General features: G+C 38.2%; 1 protein-coding gene across 2 annotated transcripts in view; it reads right to left on the bottom strand.

Annotated features, from left to right (window-relative positions):
* Nucleotides 1-551: 551 nt before the first annotated feature.
* LOC146678517 (CUB and sushi domain-containing protein 1-like) overlaps nt 552-21787 on the bottom strand; it is a 479448-nt gene continuing 458212 nt past the window's right edge. Inside the window, exons 64-75 of one of the 2 annotated variants that reach the window (XM_085400429.1) lie at nt 21719-21785; nt 21256-21362; nt 19264-19337; nt 18312-18423; nt 17942-18121; nt 17382-17444; nt 16577-16738; nt 14180-14292; nt 12194-12281; nt 11642-11768; nt 10687-10749; nt 552-7914 (exon numbers count right to left, since the gene is read on the bottom strand). In XM_085400429.1, the coding sequence (XP_085256555.1) occupies nt 7755-7914; nt 10687-10749; nt 11642-11768; nt 12194-12281; nt 14180-14292; nt 16577-16738; nt 17382-17444; nt 17942-18121; nt 18312-18423; nt 19264-19337; nt 21256-21362; nt 21719-21785 (1316 nt within the window). In that variant the 3' untranslated portion in view covers nt 552-7754. The remainder of the gene's footprint in view (nt 7915-10686; nt 10750-11641; nt 11769-12193; nt 12282-14179; nt 14293-16576; nt 16739-17381; nt 17445-17941; nt 18122-18311; nt 18424-19263; nt 19338-21255; nt 21363-21718; nt 21786-21787) is intronic. The other variant, XM_085400436.1, reaches the window with a different exon arrangement.

The raw sequence follows: 21787 nt of genomic DNA, 5'->3' as shown, positions 1-21787 counted from the left end.
CCACTGTACTCCTGGGAACACTCCAAGCTTGAGAAATTGTTTTATACCCCAGCCTGGGTCTGTGTCTCACTGCAATTTTATTTCACAGGTCTACAGAGAGTTACTTGGACTTGGTAGCTTGGTTTTAGTCTTGACATGAAACAATACACAGGAATGTGCCTTTTTAAAACTATGTCCAATCAGAGCAATTTGCCATAAGAGCAGTCTAATCAAATTCTAGGCACATATTTTTTTGCTATAGTTAAAGCAGACATGATGCACCTGGCAACAATCTGTTGAGTCCCGCTCAAATAACGTGTACAAAATTTGCTGAATGCTTTCAAATTTTTCAAGAAGCAATTAGTCCAGTGCGACGAGCTAACGTCTCCGTGCATTTGTCTACGTATCCATCAAGAAAACACACCTTAACATGTACTGTGCTGGAAAGCTGGCGCAGCAGCAGGAAACTGCATCCAGACTTCATGCAGAGGTTCAAGAAAACACTGAAGCACAACGTGAGTTATTGTATCAAAACTTTATTCTCAAATAATGTCATCAAAATAGCTGATAGATAAACTGTATGTCTCTTTAGCAGGTTGTGAGGCTGCATTCACTTACTGTTATTTAAACCTTCATAACATCCCATTGTGTTTCTCCTTCATGATCTCCAAGGAGGATAGAAAATTCCATTTTTAAGGTACATGTATATTCCAGGAACCTCCAAAAACTGTTGTCAATTTGATAATGAAGCTAGCGCCTAAATTTGCAACATGTTCACGTTCCACTCTAAAACCAGTGTTTAACCAAGCAGTACCAAATCTCTTCTCATTTAGACAGAAATGAGGTCAGATTTTAGTCTGTAAAGGGGTCAAGTCCAAAATCCAGAATCTTTTTGTGCCTGTGAATGTCATCCCACACAGTCGCACAGGGCTGCTGTTACACAAGAACACTGTCTTTTACGAAGCTTCATTTCAAACCACCGGTACCTACCCTTAATAATATTATGACACGTAACATCTGGTGTTTGTTTAGTGTGTTCATGTGTCTGAGATCCATTTTTTTAAAAGTGTAAACAATATTTTAATGAGAAGAGTCACCAATTTTTAGGACAGCTGCCACATAAGAAGCCATACAAAACTATTGAATGTGTCACTGCATCGTGTACCATATCTCTGTGAATGCTTTCAAAGCTTTAATGTTCAGAAGAACGACATAAGCTGCAAAAGTGTTTTACACAGTCAGTAACATTGTCTGAAGGTGTGACTCTCATCATACGTGTCCCTTCAGCACAAGTACAATCAACACCGGGTTTCTGTTCCTGTGTAAAAGCAGCCATGATGGACAAACGAGATCTGACATTTTTATATTTTTCATCTTTTAAAGTCAGTTTGAACCATAGATTTTTTTTACATGGTGTGTAACAGTAAAAACATTGACTGTAATGAACAAGATTTTTTTGTACCTACTTCATTAATCATAAAAAGTACAGCATGTTTAATAATTTGTTTCTTCTTTTCTTTTTTTACAAATTCTTCATAAAAAATAGATTTCTGTACAAAAATGTTTTTTTTTCTTTTGCACCTACTTCAAGTTCAGCAGCACATGATGATGGTGAGACGACAGAGATGAAAATGTAGATATTATGAGGCATAAAATAAAAACATTTACAATGAATGCAACTTCCTGTTAAGGACCTGCCGATTCCCGGCTTATTCCTGCCTTTCGGGAGAAGAAAAAATAAACTCTTTATTTCAGTATTTATGAGCAACAGCAATGCTTTATGTTAATATGTGTTGCTGAGAATGCATCTTTTTTGTGTAACGTGTAAAGATAGCATATGTGAGGCTCACACAGCCATGAGCTGGCAATGCCATAATTATCCTTTTGGTTAAATAGTGGAAATAATGTAATATTCAATCCAGAGCAGGTAGTAGATTTTAGCTCTAACATCAGCACACAGCATGAGAAGTTTGTCCTCACCAAACTGTTGAGAAAAAGATGCAAAACAAATATAAACTATACTTAATATTTAGTTTGATTAGCATAAAAAGTGAAACAAAAACAAGCCAGATATTTAGACTATATGTGTGTAAGTAAGACTAATATTGTTTGAGAAAAGAGATACACAACAAGGTCAGATTTCCATCTGGCAATGAATTTCCAGCAGTGATTTTTTTCCCTCCTCCCAAAGCTCATTGTGGCTTTGAGTCCCTTGTTTCATCAAGGACTGCCGACAATACCGCTCTAGAAAAAGTGACGGACAAATCAAACCTCTCCCCAAGTCCTAACTGAAGAAGTAAAAATAACCTTGGCATTTTAAAATGTAGTCTGTAGTTCCTTTCTTAAATCTTGCGGCCAGCTGTCGCTGCTTTAAACAGCGAAGACTGCTGCCAAATTAAGGACAAACTTTAAAACGTCCTGACTAATTCTGCTAAAAAAAAGAAAAAAAAAAGGCCTCAAGTGAAGAGGACATCGTCCAGATTTTCAAGGCATCTTGTGGCACTTCTCTGTCACGTTCAGCTGAATTTCGTTTTGCTCATTTTAAAAAGGTTGAGTGATAGAGAATAGTAGCACTGCTGTTAATCTGTTTTTAAAGTCACTGTAAGCTGCCATGTGCACAGCTAAGGCTGCTTTTCTCCCCAGTGCCTTCCTTTGGCAGGGCACTGGGGAGAAAATTAGTCTTAGCTATACCAGACAAGGATTGTTGTAAGGTTTGGCTCTATCAGTTTCTGATACAGTAAATCACTGCACATGGCTTATAAATATTACCATGTAGATAAGCATTGTTGTCATGTATGCTCTTAACCAATAATGTGGTTAAGATTATGAGTTATTTTTTTTAAAGAGAATCATGGGAGGTGTCTTTTTATCTCCAGATCTCTCTTCTTCACTTTCTACAGAACCTATTTTTACCACAATGTTGAGGACTTTTTATTGAAATAGATGCTTTTATAAGGGGCGATCGTGGCTCAAGAGTTGGGAGTTCGCCTTGTAATTGGAAGGTTGCCGGTTCGAGCCCCGGCTTGGACAGTCTCGGTCATTGTGTCCTTGGGCAAGACACTTCACCCGTTGCCTACTGGTGGTAGTCAGAGGGCCCGGTGGCGCCAGTGCCGGCAGCCTCGCCTCTGTCAGTGCACCCCAGGGTGGCTGTGGCTACAATGTAGCTTGCCATCACCAGTGTGTGAATGAATGGGTGGATGACAGGTTGTGTAAAGCGCTTTGGGGTCCTTAGGGACTAGAAAAGCGCTATACAAATACAGGCTATTTATAAAATATTTATTGTGCTTGGCTGTAAAATAGTACTTCAACACTGTCTGCACCACTACTGTGACATTGTTAATGTAAATTTATCTTTGTGTGAATATACGCTTACTCTCAGTGTATAAATGCAAGGAGTGAAAACACTTACTGAAAGAAACAGCTGATGATGGCATATGTAACTATGAAGCTGACTGTTGGAGAAACCTTGAAGGGTCAGCAGAGGTCAGACACGCATGTGAGGCCCCAGAAACATTATAACTTGAGAATCCTGCTGCAGTTTTGATATGTGCAGTTTGCGTTTGGCTGAACTTCTGTGGGGACAGTAAGGTTCCGCTGTGACCAAAACACCAGAATAGAGACAACGCAGAGTCTGAATTTTCTCTTTCGGGCACACAAGGAGATCAAATCTCTGCCATTAATTGTTAAAAACGAGACCTTTTATTATGCCGGTGGAAACCTTGGAGCTGCTAATTCTCAGGCTCTATTATGCACTCTTGACTCCATAGGAACTCTCAACTGAATTAATTAAATCAATTAAAACAGAGTCACGGGGTGCACTCTAACAGTAAAAAAAGAGAGTGGAGGCTCACGAGGTGTGAACAGATGCTCTATTTTTGTTTACAGAAGTCTTGTTTATTCCTGTGAAGAGACTTTAGATATGCATCTTCTGACTTGTGGTTATTGCTATTACTTTAGCCACTACACTCGTCTGTGTATTTTGTCTGCATCGCATTGGTGCTATTTTTGGCTGTCTGACCATGACCCTGATACCGAAGCTATAAATGACAGGCTGACAATGAGGTATAATTCCTCCATACATAATGATTATTGTTCCAGCTCACTTTTCCAGCATTTAGGGTTGTGTGTACAGACACATTCAATTACCGGAGCTGAAAATCTAAACACCCCCCCTTCCTCCCCATTTGCTGTTAATTTATTCTTCCTTATCTCATAACAGGTGGCTGTGACAACCTCCTCATGCTGAATGCTTTTTTAAATCCCTGTATTTAGGTTATAGTGAAAATCTACACATTTGAGTTAAATTAACCTTTGCCAGACTCACTATAACATGGTTTTTAGGGTATTATTATCATTATCTACTCACCATTTCATACTGTGTGAATGAATGAATAGGTGTAGATGAACACATACATACCATGGACATGGGAAACATAAATAAAATGAAATTTTGGACAATTAAAAAAAAAATTGCGTAAGGTTAAAGCAAATTCTTGACGTATAAAAACAATGACTCAATGTTGTGCATGGAGTGTGGAACAGGAAACAGACCTAAAGACAACGACAGACGATAAAAGCAGTTAACATCTGTGATTTAAACCAAGTGCAGCATCTTTTGAAAAATAAAAATATTTTGAGAGGACACTGCGAGAAATAACAAGCTTGGTAAGCGACTTGAAACTACCGGACCTTTTTTGAATCCTGAAAACCGATTGATGCTAGAACAGCGTTTTGATTTAAAATAGCAGGAAATTAAGCCGACTGGGGTCGCACTCACTAAGCTTGTATATTTGTTGCAGTGAGGTTCCAGCATTGATAAGCAGGACGTAACTAACTCTCTGCACACGAGGTATTTCTCAAACAATGGAGGGGCTCAGGGGACAATAACTATCGACAACAATAATTGTGCATGTTGTCTTCATGCTGTATCTTTTTGTCCTCTGTGGTAAATTACCAATTCTCAACGCAAATAGGTTGTGCGCTCTTTAAAAAGGTGTGTTCAAACAAGATAATGTGCATCAGATATTTGATGTGTCGAAACAATGCATGACAATGTGTGTCGAAAGAGCGTTTTTAAAGAGCGTTACAGAAACAGTCACTTGTTATTCCTGAAAGCTCACACAATCAACGGCTACAACTGTAGCAGTAGAATCCTCTGAATTCGATATACTATATATCTAACACTGTAAATATTCGAGCAACACAAAGTTCACGTACAAAATTGTACATGTAGTCCTCACATTCTCACGTTATAAAAAGCTGACAGATTTGATAGTTTAAATAAGTAGTTTTTCTCACTGAATGGGGAGTCTGAAGATAGAAACTGCTTCAAAGTCTGGTGATGTAGCACTGAATACTTCTGTATCACTGGCCAGATGGCGGCAGGATATAGAGGCAGTGACTGGGGTGGGTATTGCCTTCTGGTCTCCTTTGAGTTCTGCACAAACGCCTCCCCAATATCACTGATTATTGGTAAAATGACTACCGGTGATGCTCTCCTGCTACAAAGCCTTCTGGTCTTGGGCCATGTGCATTCCATATCAGTAACGTGGCACCAATGTTTCACTGGGACCAAACTGCACATTATAAAATCGTTTTGAAAGATTGTATTTAAAGTGTTAGATATTACTAACAATTTTCAGTATGAGCTTTCAGAAACAGCAACGTTTCTAAATGGCAGGACAACATTTCCTTTCCTGCTTGGAGGTCTACAGGTAAACTATTCTCAACTTTCTGGTTGGCTAGCGTGTTGTCATGGCAACAAAATAAACAACAGTATAGCATGTGGTCACACCTTCTGCTTACAGGGAGTGTGAAATATAAATGTGTATATACAAACACTCTGTAACCCTGTATTTAATCATTTTTGTCATCTTTTTAAAGATAGAAGTTTTTGAATAAAATGCTATTTTTTAATTACTCATTTTCCAAACCCATTTCAGACCCAAAAATTATTCATTTTTTTTCATAACCCAGTCAGAAAAACACACTAGTGCAAAATTTGTGCGGTTTATATAAAGTTTATATTTTGGGGTCCCCGGCAGCAGTGGTTTGGGAAGTCCCATGGGGCCACTGGGGTTTTGAACATACGAGTCTGTTCATCAATATCTTCACTGAAGAAAAATGCCAGAAGAGACAATAAGAGGCTATTTGCCTCTGCTTCCACAGCAACATGTCCTCCTTCCAGCACGACTGACAGAGGTCTCTATCTGTCCTTTTGTTTGCGTCTGTCAGTCAAAGAATCTGTCAATCAGTTCATCTATTTCTGATTTTGTGGCTGGAGAGTATATAAAATCAGTCATTTCCTGACTGATAGTCCCGATCAGAGCTATGAGAAGACAATTCATTTCCTGGATTTGGCTACAGCTGATTGCAGCAGTCGACGATCCTGACAGCTTATTGCCTCCAGGCTTCCACTTGTTCAGTCACCAAGCACAGAATCCTGGCTAGTTTAAGAACGAGAATCAGTTGTCTGACTCCTTGATTGTATTAGACAGGCCTCTGGAAACCAGTCCACTGCGTACACCAACCGGGCAACTCAAATGTCTGGTTTTCTGGTTTATCTCAGCTTGCCTAATGCTACTGTGGAATATTGTATTAAGTTGACTGCATGTATTTTGTACCTTTATATAATCATATTTGAAAATGTTCAATTGACATCTAAAATAAGTCCACAGGTTCTGATACTGAACTTTGTTTGAACAAGCCTGATTTGGTATGTTTTAGCCTAATAAGTTGCTATCTACTGTTTGTAGACATTATTAGAAAAGGCGAAATAAGGTAAAGACAATTACAGAAACCCATAATTAACTGACAACTAAACTTTACTAACTCTGTGATTGTCCTGCTATATTGAACCCAACTCGTTCAGATCTCCAAATAGGCTAAAACATCGTCAAAACTTCACTGCAGCTTCTACTTGACCCTGGCTTGATTAGCACTCGTCCATCACAATTAACACTAATTTCATTCCAGTGTCCAGGACTGAATGAGAGTGTTATTATGTCAGTATGTTTTGTCGGTCTTACAGCAGTCTGTGCAATCACTGTTATTTTTTGAATAGACTCTGTTAAAGTGTCATTACATCTCAGGGTATAGTCCTGTCAAGTCCCATATAAAGGAAATCCAGAAAGAGGTATATCTACATATATGAACCATCTAATGTCTGGAGGGTGGATGAGTTTCCCCTGAGGTCTGAACCTCAAATGAGTCAAACCCATTAATGGCCTGCAGCAGGGGAGTTCGTAAGGGGCACCGGGCTAGATCAGCATGAACAAGTTTAATTGTAGAGGGGATTTCAGAGGCCCATATGACACTGGCCATATAAAACTCTTTCTATAAGAAGGTTGCGAAAAAGCACGTCAGCCAAAACTGGACAAACATGTTCTTTCAGGGAATTTAATTAATTGTATCCTAAATCTGTGTTTTTCCCTAATGTCTGAATTATAGCATTGGATCTCCTGAACGACAGACATTGTGTTACTTGATGACGTCATTGTCTCCTCCCATGCTTATAGGTTCCAACTGATTTCTCCCTTTTTCCTCTTTCAGACTACAGGGGGGTATTATCCTTGTTCAGGTAGGAAGTGGAGTAGAGCTGCATCACTGTGCAGATGATGCTGTACGAGGACCAGCGTGCTACACAGCGACTGCTCATGGTGACGAGTCCAAATCCTAAGTTAGTCCTTTTGTTTTTGTTTGGTTAAACCACACTGCAGACTACAGCAATGGATGCTGGACTGAACCACTGTATGGGCAGTGGCATGATAGCTGGACTATACCACAGTGCAGACGGTATTGAGTGTGGTATCAAATCGAACTGCCTTAGCCTCAGTGGGTTTCATGTTGGTGTCATACATTGGATTTTCAAATGATGCCTGACCATTGGAGCTCTCGTGGCCAACATAGCCATTGAACTGGACCTTTGGACGTGTCCTAAAAGAGAAAAGAAAAATGCCATTGCATGAGTTACACAGAGCTACTTTTTTAAACTTTATTAAATGGTCAGGAACAAAAAATACACTACAACCGAAAGTGGACGGGAACTGAAACACAAATGGGAAAGTAAACTAGCAGTAAAACAGCACAACAGTCATATTTTCAATCCAGGAAGAATTTACACAGGCCTGTGAAACTGTTTACCTAAGAAAACGTTTTTGCACACAGACTGTCCAACATTTAGAACAAAAAACAATCAAACCAGCCATCAGTTATTGAGCCTCAAGGTTTAGTGACTGATACACTACACTCAGTAGTAGTAGTACTGAATTGAACCAGAGCCAAAAATGCTAGAGAATCAGGTGGCTCTGCTTGTGCTGGATTTCATACTGTACACAAACTGGTACACAATGGGAGTGCTCTCTGTCACTTGCCCTTTTGAACACACATTTAAAATATTCTCTGAAAGCACTCGTTAATATTTATCTCACATTTAAGCTTAGATTTTAGTTTTTATATACAAATATTTGCAATTCTATTAAAAAAACACATTTTTAGCATTTATGTTCAGAAACATTCATCAGCAACAACTCTGTCACTGTTTGTCTTCTGGCTCAACCTGAACAAACTCTTATATTTGTTGAAAACAAATATATACATTGATGTTTTACAGAAAGGTACATAGAAGCCCTGAGCGAATTTAAAATGCATGAATATAGCAGGAAGTAAATAAATTATGTTCCATTATGGCTGCTCCCCCTGGTGGAAACATGAGATATAATTTTTTTTCCCTACATACTACTTAAGGGCGTTACCACTTGTGGCTGCACTGACTACATTGCTCGCAGGGGATCTCATTATGGCCACATACCAGCAGGGGACCAGCCAAGGATCGGACAAAGATCCACCATGCTCCTTTCACGGACTTGCGCGCTATTTAAGTGTCTGTGGTATGTTTCTGAATGCATTTTATATTTGAATTTTGAAAGAAACACTTTGTGCAAAGTAGCAGCTCTTCTCTGAAGTCAAGGTGAGAACGCTTAGCTTTTCTTGGGAGCGAAAAGTTAGCTGTTAAAAAAAAAGACTATTGCTGTATTAATTCAGTTTTATGCCCTATTGAGGATTTTAACTTCAAAAAACCCCAAAAAGAAAACAATTAATGGACAGCAGAATGGCCGAGTTTCACTACTTAAGAGAAAGTCATCTAAGTGTAATGGTTAAGAATTAACTTTTTATTTACCATATTTATTTTTGCCAAATATAGCTGTAAAATGAAATTTAAAAGAAAAAAGAAATGACTTCTCTCTGTCATGTCAGCTGGCTTGTTATGCATGTTGGTCTGAAACTTTACCCTTAAGGTTAAAGGAGCAAACTTTGTAATAGGAATTTTCTAGTAAAAATCTACAAATTGCAGTGAAAATTTACAGCAGGAATGAGAGCATGTACCATAACACTCTGGTTTGAGTAGTTTGGCCGCCCAGTGCCCATCCACTGCTCTTTTATGAGCATATCAGCATGCAAACTGCCATCATCCAATAGCACCGGTTCAAAAATATGCAAATTTATTATTACTCAGCCTGCTTGATTTTTTTTTTTTTAAAGAAAGTTACTGCAGGGGTTCAAACGGATATACTATATGACAACCTCCCTCTAATTTGACTGTTTGTCGCCGATTAAATTTTTGGATAATCAGGTCCTATAATCCAGTTAGATGTAATCACTTACTCCCAGACCCTGTGGAACTATTAGCAGGGAGGAGCACTGCAGCAAAAACGCTGTTTGACTCTGACCTCATTAAGAGTGTATGTACGTGTGTGTGCGCACGGGTAGAAATCCAACCCTGGGGAACCACTAAGCCTACCCTACATGCTCAACCCATTACTTTACAAAACTGCACACAGTAACACACACTGCAGACCTCCCTGCGTGGCAGTAGCTTAAATCGCTGCACTGGTCATGGCTGTAGGTGCAATAGTTTAATTTTATTGGTAGAATGAAAAATGGCAACCATAATTGCTTTGACAGTATTATAGATACTGTGCAGACATATGGGCCAGAGCAAGAAAACTCTAGTGTCACCCACTCACACCTTAGTTTTAGTGCATAAGCTAGTAGTATAAGCTACTACCGTACATTCTCTGTACTGTACATTATCTTCTGTTGGCTTGCCATTATGTCGGCTAGGCATGATGATAGGCTCGCCACGCTAACTTTTCCATCCTGCTACTGTTTTAGTGAGGATTTTTTTTCCATTATAGGTAATAAAAGACAAGCAATTTTAAAAAGCAAACATTTCACGTGCTTTGATCGACCCATTTCTATCAGGTCATATACTGCACTTCTTCTTGATGACATGATGCTGACAGAAGGATGACAATGAGATCAAAGACAAAATAAAATGCCCTTTTTTACAAACTTTAAATGACTGCTGTTTTAACAAAGTAGGGCTGCACTATTTAAAAAAAAACATTTCTTTGTTTCTTTGGAAGGGAGAAAATAAAGGCTCCCCCAAAATCACCTATAGTGAATAAGGAGAGTCCTGTTATTCCAATAACTTCTGAAGTGAAACTTATTTTGGTTCTAATTGATTTTCAATTTATTTCCCTCACTTCAGAGCAACATTTTGGGGTAACCGTGCAGCCTTACTAAACAGCACAAAGAAAAGTCTGAAAACTAAAAATAATAGATGAGAAGTTTGACGGAGGATGTGGCGGCGGGCGGAGGTCTGGTTGTTGTTTGAACCAGATGGATGACAGGTGCCAGTCTTACCTGCCGCCAGGCCCCCAGGTATCTTTTGGTCTCTCATTGTCATCTGTGTCAGCAGACAATGTCCTGCATACAACCATCAGCTTTAATATACATCAACCAGCATTGCACATTTCTAACTGGCAATCAGGTTGTATAACAAATATGATGCAATGATAGAGTCACTAGGCTAGAAGACTAATGAGTGCATATTATGCAAAATGTGCTGTTTGTCTGTGCAAATCTGCATGACCCTGTGCACATCCGTTGGCATACGAGCCTTCACCCAATGTTAACTAAAGCATAGCAAAATACATGCAACTATTGTGCAAGCTAAAATAGGTCTAAATAGACTCTACAAGGCTCATTGCATACTAAAAGCTGTAGCACAGAGCTACCATAAATGACAAGCCAACAGATTAATGTGTGTTAGCGTCCATAGTCTAGCTGCAAAAGATGACTTTGTAAAACTTTGACTGACTACGGCAATGTCCTCAAACTGTAAAACCTCACACAAGTCTTAAACAGAAAACATCGAGATGACATTATACCCTCAGTATAGTCCTGAATTATCTGGCATCTTAAATCACTGTAAGCCTGCTGTGAACTTTCTAGGAACAATAATTAATATCTGAGGTCAATCAGATTTAACCCACGTGGGCTTAGAGTTTAAAAGCTATAATTACATTTTTCAAATGTCTGTAAACCTGTCTGTGCTAAAATGTATCAAACTGCCACCTTCTCAACTCAATTAGGGACAAAGAACGCATAAACGGGTTGCTTTCAAAAATGTATAATTAATCTTTTTAGGACTGGTTGTACTTTGTGAGTCTCAAAAGATGCATGGTTAAGTTTTGGTGTCAGCCCATTTAGAATGAGAAGTATGGAGATTGAAGAAAAGCCAGAACACCTGCTTTGTATTCTACTCTGCTGCTCGTCTGTTTTTCCTTGAAGGACTGATGTTGATGATATAGCTTACCTGTGCTTGTAGAGGTAGAAGGCAAATCCGGAGAGGATAAGGGCAAAGAAAGGAACTAAGATGGCTGCTGCCACAGAGCTGCTGTTTGTGTAAGGGTTTGATGGGTCCATCGGCATGGTTACAGGGTCTAGGGACAAAGACACAGATAAACCAACACATGCATAAACCCCTGCACACAAACACCTCCTTGTGCATGGTTAAAAGAAGCTTTCTGCATTGTTAGTTTCTCTCCTATGTCCATTTAGGCTTAAGCGACATTTATTTTATATGATTTCAAGGTTCAAGGTTCTTTATTTGTCACATGCATAGTTATACAAGTATAACACACAGTGAAATGTAGCCTGACACGCTCCTCGACATGTGCAAAAAAAATTGTGTAGAGGAAGAACATTATATATATATATATATATATATATATATATATATATATATAATAAATGTGCAGTAGTAGTAGTAGTAGCAGATTTAACTGATAAAAAGACCTCATTAATATTAAATCTTTTAGTGCTTCCATAATGTTAATACTGATGGTGACATTACAAAAATGCCCACCTTGTCTTGTCAGATAGAACTTGCCAAAATCTTTACTGTGTATATGGCCCTGGTAGACAAACGTCTTCTGGTCCGATTCAGCAGTAACCTGAAAAACAGAAGTACAATTTAATAGGAACTTACAGTACTGTGAAGTATACTGTTAATGTAATATACAGTATACTGCATGCAGCCACAATTTGCATGATCAATTATTTAAAGTGTTGTTTTTATAAATTGCATTAATGTAATAAATTCAATAAACGGTTTCATGTTGGGTATACTTTTGATGTACTACCCTTGACAGTATAATGGTTCGGTATTTAACACTATCTTCTCACAGCAAGAAATTTATGGGTTTGAATCTGGTGGTGAAAATTCTTCTCTATAAATCTTGCCAAAATGGTGACTTGAACACATTTATTTAGATGTAAACCCTTCATGCAATTTTGTTACATAAGCACAATGTCCTGAAAAAAAGTGGTTGCTGCAGATGGCTGTCCCTCCCTTTCTTCCTGTTCAAAGGGAGTTTTTCCTTCCCACTCTCGCCAGCTGCTAGCATAAAGTGAGCTGTTTGGTTCTTGGGATTTTCTCTCTATTACTGCAAGTCTTTTACCTTATAATACAATGGCATGACAAAACTGAATTGAACTGAAGCCTGTTTATTCATAGAGTTCCTCCATGTACTCCAGCTTCCTTCCTCAGTCCGAAGTGTTGCCGGTAGGTTAACTGGCAATTCTAAATTTGCTGTAGGTGTGAATGTGAGAGTGTGTGTCTTTGTTAGCCCTGTGATGGAGTGGCACCTGTCCCGGGTGCTTCTTTGACAGGTGAGACAGGCCGAAGCCCTCCTGCAACCTGAAAATGGGTTGATGGATGAATACCACGTCCTCTACACTGTGCTCCATATTCCGCTCTCTATCAACCCCCTTTGCTCCACTGTTCATCTAGTTCAGAATTTGAGGACTGCTTTATTCCGAGAGCAACAATCAAAATTTCATCTTCTGACTGTAAGATTGTCTTTTTCGGGAATCGGAATCTCACCGAGCCACGTCATCACTTTCTTTCATTTGCATCCAGATTAGCTGTCTGTCTGTGCGTCCATCATTCCTTCCTTCATTCTTTCTGACACTTCTTTCCTTCATGTGTGTCTACAACAATCTTTTACAGTTCCTACACACAGTTACTCAGTTTTTCACTTCTCCTCTCTGTCAACATGTCAAACATGACCAGCTGTCTGTCAAATTTCTCAGCGATACAATATGTAGACCAAAAAAGTCCCAGCTTTGAATATCAATTTTGAGGTTGCATATTTCTTCACATTTGCATCACATAATGAAAAAGTGGGCTTTTTTTTTCATCATTTGTCTGGTTTTCTTAATCAAAGCAGTTGGAAACTAATGTATACAACGTTACGTGTCAAAAAGAAATTTGGGATACATGGAGAAAATGCGGAATAATTATTGAATAACTCAGCTCCAGATTTGTGATCCTGTGGAGAGTTACATGCTGGAACAATATCGTGTTGAGGATATTAACTTCTGGAGTTATACACATGCCTGGGCATCTCATGGTGACAACAAGCAATGTCCAAATTCACTCCCACACTGACTGATTCATTCCTGCCTGTATGACAGACAGGCAGCTGTTTACTGAGCAGTAAAGTGACACCATCATTTTGTGAAGCATTGCACAAAGTCAGTTTCCACAATTATAAATGCAAGGATTTGTTCTGAAATATGCTATAATGGGTGGTACAGGCACTCCTCTTAAAATGCCCAGCTGGGAGTGCTTAAGAGTGCAGCTTTGGTTGCTATGATACGGAATATCCACAAAAAGAAATGTGTTGCCAGTACCTGACTCTAGATGACTGATGCTTACTTGGTGGATTCAGAACAACGAAATCTTTATATCTGTATTATTATATTATATATATCCACATCACAACGCACCTCTTTGACAAGAAGCAAAAAATGCTTGATACGGGAAAAGAAGAGGAAGTTTTCTTACATATCCATCCATGGCCCAGTTGTCATTCTTAAACTTGCTGTAGTAGTGCTCTGTTGGCCCTTTCACCTGGTAGACCTTCAATAGCAGCTGGTTTTCCTCTGCCTTGTAGGTACCTGGATAGAGATAGAGAACAGTTAAATATACAAATAGCTTGGCTAGCACCTTGTTTTTTTTGTTAGCGGTTCGAACGTTAGAAAGCGGTTAGAAATGCAAAGAGAAAGACACAGAGGCAAAGGTGCAACTGGAAATTGAGAAGTGAAAAGACTGACAGAAAAGTTGATAAGCAAACAGGAAGAAGAAGACACTTTGACACTGTTTAATGATCATACTCTATTTTCTTCACCAGGCACTTGACACATTACGAAAGGAAAAAGTGACATTTACCCTTCAGCTACACGTCTCTACTTGGTTAACTACACAACACAAAACTGCTGCTGTTTAATATGACAAGTCCATTTAAGTGAGACATCAGAAATCTAAGATGAAGATACTCGACTGGCTGACAGTTAAATTCCATTTTTTACCAACTAGTAATTTTTTTAACACATAAATCTATGGTTCGTAAAAATTAAACAGAACAGTGTTTAGAAAAATGTGCAATATAAAGGAACGTGCCAGATTTAACATAGATAGCAAGGATGCTTTGCTAATATTGTGCAAAGAAAATCAGATCTTTAATAACCTGCTGTGTATTTGCACCTATAGCAGCGCTGCTTCTGTGATATTTACACTACATTTAATATATGCAAATCTTACCTCACTGACAACAAAGTCAGTGCTATGAGAAAGTTCAGACCTTCACATCGTATAAAATCAAGTAATTTTTTAAAACTTTTTTCTATATTTGATGAGATTTTGTCACTCTGTATTTCTTTATATTTTGCTGGGAAAATGGGTCCAATGTAAACATAATTGGAAATAACAGGCAAAAAAGGGAGACAAAAACTTAAGAGCGTGATAATCACTATTTGGTATGACCACCTTTATTCTTCAACACAGCCAGGAATAGTTCTCCAAGTTTCTTAAATCAGAATCAGAATCAGAATACTTTATTGATCCCTGGGGGAAATTATTTTTTGTTACAGTGCTCCATTTTAAACCAACATTAAGACAAGACAGACAATACGCTAACTAAGAATAGTACAATATATACATATATATACATACATACATACATAAGTCACTTATAAATAAATATTTGGAAAAGAAACATGTGTAGTTGTAGCAGCAAACAGTGTGTTAAGTGGATGCGTTGTACAGGGAGATGGACATTCCAAAGGTCTTCTTTGGATGTTGGCTGCCTTTTGTTCCATTCTCTGCAAAGATGATCCCACACTGCTTCAATAGGTCCGGGGTTTGAGGAAGACAATCCATGACTCAGTGTTCCATTGTGGTTTTTTTAATGCAAGTATGCGTTTACTATATTGGAAGTGTGAGTGGGATCACTGTTATGATGAAAAATTAAGCTCTTGCCAATCAGTGGCTTTCCAGGCATTACTGCATGGTCGATTCTTGACAGGCATACTTCCACGAAACCATTTCTGATCCACTGAACGGCCGCATGTATCTCTCTGGTCCTGTGTCAGGGTTTTGCTCTATTTTTTTTCCTATTCCTTAAGGACATGACTTTCAAATAATGTTCATCTGCTGTAGACAAAATTATTTGGTCCTTCACTTTCTTCTTTTGTGCTCTGTTTGTCCTGGTTCCTTGTTGTTTTAAGGACATACTGCACACCATGTTGAGATTTGCCAAATTTGTGGCAGCAGCTCTTTGGGAATCACTTTGTTATTGCAAAAATACTATTTTATGCCTGTTGAACTGTGTTACTTTTTGTTATTTTTCACAGATTCAACTAAAGAAAAGGGAACAAATTATGTGCTTTTGCAACAGGTTGCTAGTAACAAAGTGTCTAAAGATGCTATTTAAAATGGACTTTTTGTTTCTGTTATGTGTATATAAAACTGTGGTTTATCCCTTAAGTAAGGTGCCTCCTTTGTGCTTGAATGAATTGTCAGCCAGTCCTAAGTGACTTTAAAATAAATAAATAAATAAACATTCTTCTGGAAATGGTCCGGTGAAAGACCATTTAAAAAAACAAAACACAAGGCCGGGCTCCTTGGAAACAAAATGAAAAGAAATAAGGGGTGGCTCAAGACTATTGCACATCGGCGTATTTCAAATATAATTTATGACTTGTAATACTTACATCAGCCTTTGTTTAACTGAAGCAACAAACTGACTCAAGTGTTTCTTGGTTCTGTTTTATGTATATAACTGCATTAATGTGTTTCACACAGTCTGAAAGTAGAGCACTAGCTCCTCTCTAACAACACTCAAAGCAAATTTATGAACGTGAATAATAAATTTTGCTTTGAGTGCTTCCTTTCTTGTTTTACCTGACAATCTGATGGACACGCCGCTGGCTTCCAGTAATGTGATGTTGACTCGACCACTGGTATCATTGAACCCAGTAACTGTAAAGGCAGTGGCCTGTCTCTTCCCAAGGTACTCATAGAAGCCGCTCCACTCAGAGTTTGGAGAGAAGACATCCACTGGAACTGCAATGAAGTCAAAGGCACAAAACAGGAGGAAATCTAAAGTTTAGCATTTGCTGTTGCTATCAATATCATTAAGGTCACACTGTTTTTTGGATATTTTTGTCAGCTATAATCTGCACCCTTTCCCTGTTTAACACTAAATAACATTAAAGGTCACAAACAGGGAAGAAACATTTATTATTATTAGGATTAGTCATAAATATTTGACAAGACAAGACACAGCACTTCTACCTTTTAGTTACTTCATAATTGAACAGGCCAGTGTGAGTTTGTCTGAATCCTACATTTAGAAACAGGACTTCTTTAAAACACAGCAGCTGCAGGATTCATGGAAGATCAAAACGGTCTCCTTCTAAATGCATATATTGATTACAAAATCCTACTTAAAACCCATAAGGCATTAAGTGGTATTTCACCTGAATGTTTTCACTGATTTATTTGCTGCATCTCAGCTGTACTTCACAGCATTTCACTGTCATCCTATAAAATCAAAAAGCTCTGTGGAATGAACACTCACTGCAATCTCAATACCCTCTTTGAGGAATACTTTGTCTCAATCTCGTTTATCAAAGCGCAATTTAATGAACTCTGTTACAAACATGGGTAACACGGTACATTTGTGGTGGAAGTGAACTCTGCATACCACGAATCTTGTTCTTTTGGACATCTGTATCTCCTCTGCCTTTGGGATTGACTTTGACTCCAACTGAAACATTAAAATAAAACACAGAGATAAATGCTGTTTGCTTGACATTTAAAGTTATGCAGAGAGAGCATTTGGTAGATTTGGGAAAATATAAGTATGTGACGGGACTGAGCAAACAGGAAAAGCACATGTTAAAAAAACCCATTATCTAATTGCTTTGCCATGTGCTACTTCAAGACAAGAGACAGAAAACTGCTGGCAGTCCATTTCCTGTCTGGGTATTATTGTCTTGTTGCTATACACTTGTATATCACGACATTCACAGCCATCAGTTCCTCATCTTTGAGAACAGATAGCGCTATGAGTATGTGATAAAAAATATCAACAACAACAACATTCATACGCCTGAGGCTGATTTCCCAGAGCATGGAAATAATATTAGTGTGATAAGCTGTATTTATCTTAAACCATATGGGAATATGACATCCATTCTAGATTTTAGGCAACATATCAGCACATTTTACAAGCAGTGCATTTTCAAGATACAATCTGAATACCTTTGCAGAGCGGTGGTTTTCCTGACCATCTACCATCACTTTTACAGGCTCTGTGCTCTGAGCCCCCAGCCAGATAGAAACCTTCTTGACAGGTGTAGATCAGAGTGTATCCCAAGGTAGGCAGGTCCATAGATCGAACATCTACATTACTGGGGGTCTCTGGCTGTCTGCATGAATGGGCTGAGTGACAGGGAGGGGAAAGAGCAGTTATCATAAACATATCCATGCTTTAGTTTAAAACAAGATAGGAAGTTTTTCTCCACTAAATTACAAATACAACCACCAACACTGACTTTAATTAGCTCAAGTTGGGTTTTTTTACTGATGTGCCGAAGATACAAATGTGATTGTGCACGGAGTTTTTCCTTACCTATACACTCAGGTTGAGTTCCACTCCAGGTCAGGTTTTCTAGGCATGTTCTTGTCGTTGAACCGAGGATGTGGTAGTTTTTGCGGCACTTGAAGGAAATCTTACTGCCAACCTATTTATCATAAAAAGCATGATAAAAAGTCTTCCCCCAGCCTCTAAAACTCCATATAGTAATCACAATAGTCATTCATCTTGAACGTACCGCTAAAACCTTATAGCACATCCATTTTTCTAACTTTTGTTGTGATCATGAAGTTTATCAAACATTTAAACTTCGATTTTTGCTCCTGCATCACGTGCTGTGTCTGTGTTGTTCTACTGGTGTTAGTAGTCCTCCTACTCTTTATAGAGTTGTCAGGGGAAATATGATATGAAGATGATATCCAATTATGCCTTCACAAATTGAAGGATTTGCATGTTTGCTTAAACTCCATTAAGGATTGGACAGCCAATATATTCCATCAACACATTCTTATCTCTTCTCCAGACAGCTTGGTGCAAAGATAAAAGAACCTTAAAAACTTTGAGCGTTAGCTTTTCCCTGGTGTTTACTTTTCACTTGCATATGAAGTCTCTGATTCTTGGTTCAGACCTACAGTACTTAATCTCATTTGAGGATGCATGCATGAAAGTGGTAGAACATTGATGCCATTTGTTCACAAATTATGCTGAATTTTCTTTTATATAACAGATACTTGTAGTGGCCCTTCATCATGTTAACAAAATATCTGCAAAACTGCCAAAGTTAAACATTAATCCCATCATTTTAGTAAAATAAAGTGCTTACTATTCACAATCTTTTATCTGAAAGTCCATACTTACAGTATAATAAATACCTCTTACTTGAAAAAAACTTCAGCTGGTGCTATAATGTTCTTACCTGAATAAATTAGTGTTCCAGATATGTAATGAATTATACATATGTTTTAGTGCACTAATAAATGTTTCTTACTTGAAAGCCTTGGGCCATGACTGGGATACCATAAGCTGGAGTTCCTGGATCACGACAGCTGTTGAAGGCTGGGTCTGCAAATACATTTACACAATGAACATTTTTAGAAATATTTATATCTTTTACAGTCTTTTCAGTGTCATACACTTACCGGTTACTTAGTTAGGTACACTTGTTTAGCTGGTTGTTAGTGCAAATATCTAATCAGTAAATCACAGTGCAGGGCCTCGGTGTGTTTACTGTGGGCCGGTAGACATGTCCATGTCTATCAGCCCACAGTATATGGACCTGTTGAATTTCAAACTGAGCATCAGACTTTGAATGACACATGGTGTTTGGTGCCACAAATCCCTGCACATCTGTAGGGTTCACAAAATGCCTTGTTGATGCCAGAGGTCAGAGGAGAATGGCAAGATGACTTCAAGCTGATAGGAAGACTAACTCAAATAACTGCTTGTTACAACTAAGGTATGCAAAAGAGCATATCTGACTGCACAACACACTGAAGCAGAAGGGCTACAGAAGCAGAAGACCACACCAAGGTGCTGCAGCTGGTGTAATGTTGTGGGGGTACCATTCGTCCCATTTGTACCAAATGGACACCACGGACTATGTGACTATTGTTTACCCATCTTCTGATGGCTTGTTTCCAACAGGTTAATGTTGCGTCATGAAGCTCAGATCATCTGAAAAATTGGATTCTTGAACAAGACGATGAGTTAACTGTAGTCAAATAATCCCCACAGACATAAGATACTATCAGTCTAGTATAGCACCTTTGTGATGTGGTGGAACGGCAGGAGTTGTGTGATGCTATCTTGTCATTATGGCTCTGAGGAATGTTTCCAACACCTTACTGAATCTGTGCCATGAAAAATTAAGGCAGTTCTGCAGGCAAAAGTGGATCCAGACCAGTACTTGCAAGGTGTAACTAATAAAGTCTTTTTTTAAATTGATTTTTGACTTATTGGTAAGACTTCAGGCACTTAACACAGAAGATTATTCAATGCCTCACCACTATCAGAATACATTATAGTAAATATTAAATATTAAAGTCTTAAGAAGTATAACTTTTCTATGTAAGCACCCAGTTAGCACTTAAATCTGAACAACATGCAGTAACATAGAAAAACACATTTTTAGCAGAACAACGTGACAGAAATTCTGTGATGGCCGTGCTGTTCTCGCAAGACTGATTTAATTTCACTTTTTTCCTTGTAATTGTACAACTTGTTCCAAAATAAGCTCCACACTTCCAAAACAGCAAACACAAACACTTCAATTTCACATCAAAAAGTGAAGGACTGCTTTACAAGATAAAATCTTGTATCCAAATGCTGACATCAAAACTACACACTTCATCAGTTGACGAGATAATATCTTCAGCTCTAGGTATGCAGGAATACTAATGCCAAGATGTGAATATGAGTAAGCTCTACAATCTTGTTTACCAATAATCTGATTTCACACAATTTTAATCATAATATGATAAAATGTTTTCCTTTGCAGTAGACAAATTGTTCATCTAAAATTGTGAAACTACTGGAATATGTATTTATGATTTATGTAAGCATTCTGTTAATGTGTCTAAGTCTTTATGCATGATTTTCTGTGTGTAATGCAAAAGTGTGTTGGGAGCAATATACTGACCAGATATCTCAATTTCCTTTAACAAACTGACACTAACGCATTTATAAAAGCCCAGAAAAGCACTGAAATCTTACACTGTTTTCTGTAAATGTCATATCATACATGATAGGTCATTTTAACTTGTTTAAGCTTACCAGATCTCAGTTTCCTGACATGTGGAAACAAAAAATCTTCTGGATGTTTATGGTTTCACGCTGAACTATCATCAAGATACTGTAAAAAGTCCTGTATCCAGTATATATGAAGTATCTACATCTAAAGCTGAGGCAGCATCTCTGTTGCATTCCTATATACATTATGGGGCATAAATATGAAGTCAGCATATTGTTTACATTTAGTTACCTATGCAAGCTGGTTGTTGGCCACTCCAACTTCCATCTGCTTGACAGACTCTGGATGCAGAGCCTACGAGCAAGTAGGGGGCATGGCAGTAGAACCTGACCTCTGACCTATGTAGGAAAGCAAATATTAAATTATAATACAAACCCCAAAATTGCACAAAAGTAGGCAGTGATGAGGAATATTAATTAATTCATCAACTTATCAAAGGGGTTTTGAAGTGAAAAATTAAATTGTGGCAGGATAACGCAAGTAAATTAGTTCCTGTGTAGAGCACAGAATGTAGGAGACATAATACAACTTTTATTCAGTAGCAATTCAGTTATGCTATTTAAAAAAAGAGAATGTATTTCAAGATAGTCGAGTCCCCATTCGGCCATGTAATACTTATGATTATAACTAAAAAGCATAACCACGTTATACACTAAACTACTGTGGCTTATTCATTAACTTATAAACCACTGACCGGTATGAAAAGATATTTCCCTCTCTGAATCCTCCTCCAGGAGAGCCAGGATCACCACATAGGACAGCT

Source organism: Rhamphochromis longiceps, linkage group LG1, assembly GCF_057381845.1.
Source record: "Rhamphochromis longiceps isolate RC_006_pf linkage group LG1, R_longiceps_female_GT1.1, whole genome shotgun sequence".
Taxonomy (NCBI): Eukaryota; Metazoa; Chordata; class Actinopteri; order Cichliformes; family Cichlidae; genus Rhamphochromis; species Rhamphochromis longiceps.
The sequence above is the reverse complement of the archived record's forward strand: the minus strand, read 5'-3'. Positions and strand labels throughout refer to the sequence as shown.